The 7,757-nt window shown below is 38.1% G+C and overlaps 1 protein-coding gene across 2 annotated transcripts; it reads left to right on the top strand.

Moving 5' to 3' along the window:
* Window positions 1-2,492: 2,492 nt before the first annotated feature.
* On the top strand, window positions 2,493-7,393 carry LOC131596225 (uncharacterized). 2 transcript variants are annotated; one of them, XR_009282180.1, is made up of 2 exons: window positions 2,493-6,316; window positions 6,643-7,393. XR_009282180.1 is itself a non-coding variant. In XM_058868830.1 (2 exons), exons 1-2 carry the CDS (start codon window positions 5,899-5,901, stop codon window positions 7,324-7,326), a joined length of 744 nt encoding a protein of 247 aa, XP_058724813.1. In that variant the 5' UTR covers window positions 2,493-5,898; the 3' UTR covers window positions 7,327-7,393. The 2 variants fall into 2 exon arrangements, 1 of the variants encoding a protein (XP_058724813.1); XM_058868830.1 differs by having other exon boundaries at window positions 2,493-5,958.
* The last annotated feature ends 364 nt before the right edge of the window (window positions 7,394-7,757 follow it).

The raw sequence follows: 7,757 nt of genomic DNA, 5'->3' as shown, positions 1-7,757 counted from the left end.
ACCCGAAACAGTGATGACCGACTGGAATACCTTAGAGGAAAAATTTTTAGAAAGGTTTTACTCTCAAAACCGATTCTTTGAAGCAAAAACAGTAATAGCAGTATTCTCTCAAGGCTGTAATGAATCATTGAATGAAGCATGGGAGAGGTATAAAGCTATGTTGAGAAAATGCAAAGGACACGGTTTTTCAGAAGTTGACCAAATCCACATGTTCTGCAACGGTCTCACAGCTACAAACAAGACACTCTTGGATGCCACAGCTGGTGGTTCACTTATGTCAAAGACACCTGCTGAAGCTACTCAGATAATAGAACGAATGGCTCTGAATGATCGTCAGGGGAATCATGATCGAACTGTCAGAGATAAGAAAGCCGGAATTTTGGAATTAAATAACTGTGATGCTCTGTTGGCCCAAAATAAGTTACTAACATCGCAAGTGGAACTTTTGACGCAACAAATTTCTAAACTACCACAACAACTGAAGGAGCTGAATGGTGTATCTAATTCTTATCAAGTTGCGAAGTGTGAGTTATGCAAGGGAGAGCATCAGACAGGATTTTTCCCGCCAGTGTTGGAAGAAGAAGTGAATTACATGAACAACAATCAAGGACAAAAGCAGAATCAATATCAGAATCCTCTGTATCAACAAGGTTATCCACCAAGGAATAACAATCCAGGTTATCAACAAAGGCCACATAATCAAGGATATCAACAACAAGCATTTCAACCTTACATTCAACCGTCGCCACAGCAACAAGGAGGACAATCTAAGTTGGAAGAGACCATGAATCAGTTCATGCAAATGTCAATATCAAATCAAAAAAGTCAAGAGGCTGCAATCAAGAATCTATAAACCCAAGTCGGGCAATTGGCTAAACAAATTGCAGCTAGTCAGTCAAATGCGACATTCTCAACCAACACTCAAGAGAATCCTAAAGAGCATTGTAAAGCAGTTATGATTAGAACTTGTAAGAAAGGCGGTGAGAAGGAAGTCGAGATTAATGAGACAAATGAGGAAAATGAGGAAAACAAGGAAGATGAGGAAAATGAAGTCATAGTGAGAAATATAAATAAAGATGCTGAAAGAGAAACAGGTGAAACCAAGAAGGAAAGAGAGAAGATGGAGAAAAGAAAGAGTAGTAGAGAAAAAATGGCAAGCAACGTGGTACCAAGTCAACATTTGCCATACCCTCACGCCCCATCAAAGAAAGACAATGCCAGACAATATACCAGGTTTATGAGCGTCTTCAAACAACTTCACATAAACATACCATTTTCCGAAGCACTAGAACAAATGCCCAAATATGCTAAGTTTATGAAGAACATGCTCATAAAGAAACAGGGATACAAGGATGAATCAAATGTGATGCTTGACGCCTAATGTAGTGCTATAATCCAAAGAACTACTCCACGAAAGGAATCCGATCCAGGGCGAGTAACCTTACCGTTAAATATTGGAAGAAATTTTACTGGTGATGGGTTAATCTGTCATACCCCAAAATTTGCCCATACTATTTCCCCTATCCAAATTCAAACCAAAGTACAAAGCTCCAAGACACACTCTCCTAAACAAGGTTCAGAGAACTAGGGTTTTGCTTCTCTTCAAGAAAAATCAATTTCTGACAATTCAAGTGGGTCTCATAACCTCTCATATGCCTCAAATGACCCTCATGCCAATTTTCAAGCTCTGATTCAAAAGATTGCTCACTCAATGGCCCAAACGATCAATAATCAACTAGTTAACCTAAAAGTCAAATGTGGTCAAAGTACAGTCAAAACTCCTGATTTTTTGTCAAAATCCTCATAGTGAAGTATCATTCACCATTTGAATTGATCATGGCTCATCAAGGAAAGATCAGAAATCAACAATTCCAAAAGTTTCTAAATTAGGGTTCTCATAGGAGGAAGTCAACTGAACTTTGACCAGCCATAACTCCTACATGGAACATCATAAATTTTTCATCCAAAGCTCATTTTGAAGGAAATTTGATTTTCTACAGTTTTTTGTCTCACAAGCCAAGTCTAAAAAAGCTTCATTTGGGAGATATGGACCAAAACATTATAGGTCCTTTTTCAAAAGTCAACCAAAAATCATTTTTTTTCCAAAAGAACACACAAGGAGCATGGAAAATCATTTTGACATGAGACCAAAAACACTGGCTAGAGGACTCTTCAAGGTTTCTAAAAAGTCCTGGAATTCATCCATATCTTAAAAATCGAGGGAGATACGCTTTGTCAAAGTTGATTAATTTTTGATAAAATACATGAAGCAAATGAAGGTTAAAATGGATTTTTCCCCCAAATGGGTCCAAATAATTGATCCCAAACTTAATTCATGAACCATCCCTGGTCCATTTGCTTTTTTCATTTATTTTTAGTATTTATTATTTATTTTATTTTGAATTTAATCATTTTAATTTAAAATTAAATTAAAAGAAATACTAGAAATAATGAAAGATTGTATTTGATTCTAAATTAAATCCAATATCTCTTCATAAAAATCAGGGCAAATCATTTTGAAATTGGGTTCATAGAATTGATGAGAATGATACGTATTTGGCAAAGATGGCAATCAAAATTCAATCAACGATTTCTCACACTCCAATCTCCATAATAACAAAGATTTGATTCACCTCAGCTAATATAATTCAATATGCTATAAGACCAAAAGAGGTTGAAGCCACGAGGAGGGTTTTTTTGCGCGGCAGCCAGAACAGGTTTCTCATACAAAAACCGTGGAAAAAGCATGAGTGGCAGCCAAGGATTTGGATCAATTAGAGGCGTTTGAAGGATTAGACAAGCTCCTCGAGTGCTCTCCGAAGCTATTTCAACACTCCTCAAGCCAATTCGCGTTCGGATTCACGGCCAAAAACACACGGTTTGCACATCTTTGGTTCAGTTTCGCTCATATACTCATCATAAATCACATATGAAAATATATTTTGAACCGTGATAATGTTTAGAAGTGTCCTGTATCATTTAATTTGCGTTTAGCTTTGGATTGTAAACTATGCCATGGCTAGGGTTTCTGAGGTTGAAATTGGGAATTATGTGTACACAAAAAATTGGCCGAAACCAGGGGTTCTATTGGAACCGCGACACAGCAGATGGTTAATCGGGGCCATTATTCTGTGTTTATTGTCTGATTAGGGCAGGTTTCACGGTGGAGGTTCTAGGCCACGAGTTCTCTGTTTCGGCGAAGAAGAAGGAAGGGAACGAGCGCGTTCAGCTTTTTTTTTTTAATTTTGCTCTATTGATTTGTAAGATATATTATTTGAATAGCTGATTTGCTAAACAAGATCCAGATACGGCGCAAGTGCTAAGAAATCTTCTTGTTCACCAAAGGGGAAGGGGTTCGATCCCTGGTCACAACATATATTTTTTCAAACATTCTCCCCAGGTTCCTGTGTATCTCCCTCCTATGGCTTGCTATGCGCCTTCAGTCAACTACCGTTGGATCAATCACAGCTAAGATTTTTTTTATAATTATATAAATTCTTTTTATTCCTTTTAATTTCTCTTTTATTTTATTTTTTTACTATAAATATTTGTATGTTTTTTACTTGTTCTAAAATTTGGTTTTTATAATAGTTACAATTATTTTATCGAAAGTTTGAGTTTTCATAATTTTAGTCATAATTGTTTTATTGTTATCATTTAAAATCCAATGTCATATTCTTTTTATGGATTAAATAATTAAGATTACATCCAATAATTGTTTAATTGATATATTGATTCGAACTCTCGATTTTGCTCGGTTAACTTTGTTATTATTTCAATTAGTTTATTATTTTATTAATCATGGTTGATTTATGCCCTAAATCAGGGTTTGCGAGGTTTGTCTTTAGATCACTCATACACTGAAATTTTTCCTTTGTCCTTGTGCATTTCTTTTCAGGATTATTATCAAACACCTTCCGACCACGCGCCACACCCCTTACGAAGCTAAGTCCCGACTCTATTTCATTGTTTATTCCTTATTTACATTATAAAATTGTTATTAGGGTAAAAACCTCGAAAGTCAATGGACTCTTTTGCAGTCACGTTTTTATTTATTGTTGCCCATTTTTTCAGGGTTAACCTCGAGGCTATTTCCGACTATCAACCTTCATCAATCGAAGCTAAGTTTCTTTTACCCTTTTTCTTTCATTGTTATTTTAATTGATTAGGGTTAACCATACATGCGTTGGAACCGATAATGCACTCACCCCTATTTTTTGTTTATTTCTCCCTTTTCCAATTTTCAGGGTTTGCCAATTGTCAAAGCTCAATAGTCGGTAACCCTAAACTCTAGTCTCTTTTATCCTTTTTGCTTTAATTATTGTCAAACCCGCTGGATTCATTCTCCCTTTCCCCCCGCTGGTTTCTTTTTCCCCTTCCCCATATTGCTATTATTACTGCTAATATTAATTGTTGTGGTAAGTAATCCTAGGGAGTGATAACCCTGAACTGAATTAGAATCATTAATTTTACAAGATAATTTGTTCTGAATATGATCATGTGATTGTTGCACCCACGCACGCTTTTGTGGTAACCTCTCTTGTTGCCTGTTGCCTGTTTCCTTGTGTTTTTGCAGAATAGCCATGTCCCTCGAATACGAGGATACCTCAGCAATGTTGCCCTAAATTCATTCTCAAGGTCATAAGTCTCTAATGATGCTGCCTTCGATACGCTAATATGATCTCGTCTCTCGAAAGTTGCCTACGAAAGGCTGAGGTATCCTCTGGTTGCCTAAATGAAAGGCTATTCTGGTCCTTCCCCTAGACTACCCGCCTCTCTATGGCATGGGACAGTCTTATGGTGAACGACATTGCGACGACCCTTCAACCTCCAAATGAAAGGCTTCCTGCCCTCTTATGGCATGGATAGACCCTTTCGCCCTGAAAGGCTAAAAGAACTGATTTTCTACATTATTAAGGTAATTGCCCCTAATTGCCTTGCTCTGGCTAAAAACATTTTCATATTCTTTCTCATAAACCTTCAAAATGGCTACGCTCATTTATGAGCTAAAGTCCGTATTCACTTCTTCTACATTTCTGAACGAAAAAGGGCAAAGCAATTAAGAGCCCATGGAAAACCATGGATGCAAAGGGTACCTTACACCTTCCCTTTGCATAAATTACCCCCCGAACTCAATTTTTATTTAAAAGGTTTTTTCTGTTCTTTTAGCCTTTTTATTTATTTGGATAAAATAAAAGTCGGTGACGACTCATGCTTAACCACGACATTTCGATAATAAAGTCAGTTCACCGTATTACATAATCGATCTAGGGTCTAGCATCAATTTAATCCCTTTATCTATTGTCAAGAAGTTAGGGAATATTGTGATGAAGCCTACTAAGATGACATTACAATTAGCCGACAAGTCTATCACATCACCGTATGGAGTGGTTCATGATTTGCTAGTGAAAGTAGATAAATTTTTCTTCCCGGTGGATTTTGTGGTTGTAGACATGGAAGAAGATCATGAGGTACCGGTAATCCTAGGAAGGCCATTCATGAAAACCACCCGAATGATGATTGATATGGATGCGAGGATCATGAAAATAAGGGTGCAAGATGAAGAGGTAAAGTTTCATCTGTTCAAGGCCAAGGAACACCCCATGAACAAGATCGATATCTTCCAAATTAATGCAACCAAAGAAGATAACATTCAGCCTCCAAGCTACTTTCAAGTTGGACAAAAGGTGCTCCTGTGCAGGTCAAAATTACGATGTTTTCCAGGTAAAGCAACATCAAAATGGTCAGGACCATTGGTAGTAAGAGAGATATGCGACCACAGAGCCGTTATGGTGGAGAATCCTCATACGAAAGAGAAGAGAACCGTGAATGGAAAACGGTTGAAAGATTATTTTAGGGGAGAGGAGCCAAAGTCACCATTTTTAAGTCCTTGAAAGCATGGACCTTCGAGCTCAAACAACGTTAAACAAAGCGCTTGTTGGGAGGCAACCCAATGTGGTACAAACTTTCTTTCAATTACTTTATTTTCAGTATGTTTGTTTATATATCATCAGTCACCATGGCAAACCAAGGGGAAAACAAAATAATATTTTTTTTTGAAAAACAATGCGCCTCGCCAGCGAAAGGGCGCGACGTGAAGCTGGAACAGAAGGTTTGGCGCGCCTCGCCATGAAAGGCCGAGGCGCGACACTATGACTTTTCAGTTTTTAAAAACATAAAAATAGGGTTTTAGTAAACCCCACTTCATTTGTTTTCCCCCCACACCGAGCAGCCACGGCCTCCAGCGAGCCTCGAGCAAACATTTCAAAAAAATTATTCGTTCATCGTCTGCATCCCATCCCCAACTCCATTCAAGGTATGTTTCTTCTCCTTTTTGCTCTTCAAATTCACAAAAGAGGGGTTTCGAAACCCTAAGAATGGGTAGTTAGATCTAAGTTATTTGAATGACCAAATCTGGAAACCCTAGGTTAGAAGACTAATTTAAGATGCTGTAGTTGAAGAAACACTGTCGATTGAGTTGTGTGTGGATGCCCCAATGCACCACAAAAGTGATGTCAAAGTTCGCACACAGTCGCGCCGCGCCACGGACCTGCGAGCCGCGACTGTGTTAATTACTGCAGTTTTTTGTTTCTCATTGTATAATACCATTTGTGTGGGTGCCGTTATGTTTTTGTTTTGCAGATGCAACCAGCCAAGAGAGGTCGCACCAAGACCACCAGTGTCGGTCCTCATGGTACCCGTCCCCGAGAACCCAATACCAGAAGATTTTTGGGTCCTTCACAGAAGGCGAGATTTGCTCAACTGGCCTCTCGCACCATTCTCCCGGAGAAGCTAGTTGTCCCAAAGGACCAGAGCGAGTACAACATGCTTTGGAGTTACTTTGAACACCGGAAGTGGGACCGTGTATTTGATCCGTATAAAGAAGTTAATATGGATATTGTACGGGAATTCTATGCAAATGCCATCAAGCTCACCCCATATACCATAGCCTACAACTACGAGACGTTTGTTAGGGGCCACACCATCCGCTTTGACCGACAAGCAGTAAGTGAATTTTTGGGTAACCCGCTGGAATTACCAGAAGGTGAAAAATGTTACTATAGGAAGCATCTGTTGAAAACAACACACAGGCTGGATGATGTTTCAAGAAAGATTTGTATAAAGGGAAAAGGACCGGTACTTGGGAAGAATGGAGCCCCAATCCACTGCCACAGGAAAAACTTAAACATCGATGCTCGAGCAGTGTTGACAATCATGAGTTACAACATCCGACCCTGGGCACATGTTACTACCATCCCTATGGATGCGACATTACTGATAAGAGTCCTCGTGTCCCGACACTCAGTGGACATTGCTTTAAGGTAGTGGTTAACCTATGAATATACAATTGTTTGAATTTATTATCAATAAGAAACCTTGTTTTTATCTTAAATCATTGTGGAGTCTTTGATCGAAAGAAAAGATTCTAACTTTTGCCCTAGGTTACTATATTGATTCAGTCCCAATTTGCAGAGATGGAATTGTGATTGAGTTTTCATAATTATCGTTCTTTATTACTATTATCGATATTGATATTTGGAGAGATCGAATCTCATACCGGTAAAAGTCTATCTAATTTGATTTGCAGACATGGAATCATATTTGAGGATAAGTGAAGATAGTAATTCAAATGATTGTTCAATTGTGATTTAATTAACAAATTGTATAGGAATAGGTTGATGAACCCTAAAGCTCAACATATCTCTTTAATCGTTAACAAACTTTCATTATTTGTATTTAAATTATTGTTTAGATTT

The sequence above is a fragment of the Vicia villosa genome, linkage group LG4 (genome assembly GCF_029867415.1).
Source record: "Vicia villosa cultivar HV-30 ecotype Madison, WI linkage group LG4, Vvil1.0, whole genome shotgun sequence".
Lineage (NCBI taxonomy): Eukaryota > Viridiplantae > Streptophyta > Magnoliopsida > Fabales > Fabaceae > Vicia > Vicia villosa.
The sequence above is the reverse complement of the archived record's forward strand: the minus strand, read 5'-3'. Positions and strand labels throughout refer to the sequence as shown.

What these genes read in the sequence shown, in the direction of transcription:
- LOC131596225 (XM_058868830.1), top strand. Translation starts at nt 5,899, where the DNA reads ATGGACCTTCGAGCTCAAACAACGTTAAACAAAGCGCTTGTTGGGAGG. An exon ending in TTGGGAGGCAACCCAATGTG is followed by an intron (nt 5,959 to 6,642) that starts GTACAAACTTTC and finishes TTTGTTTTGCAG; the next exon opens with ATGCAACCAGCCAAGAGAGG.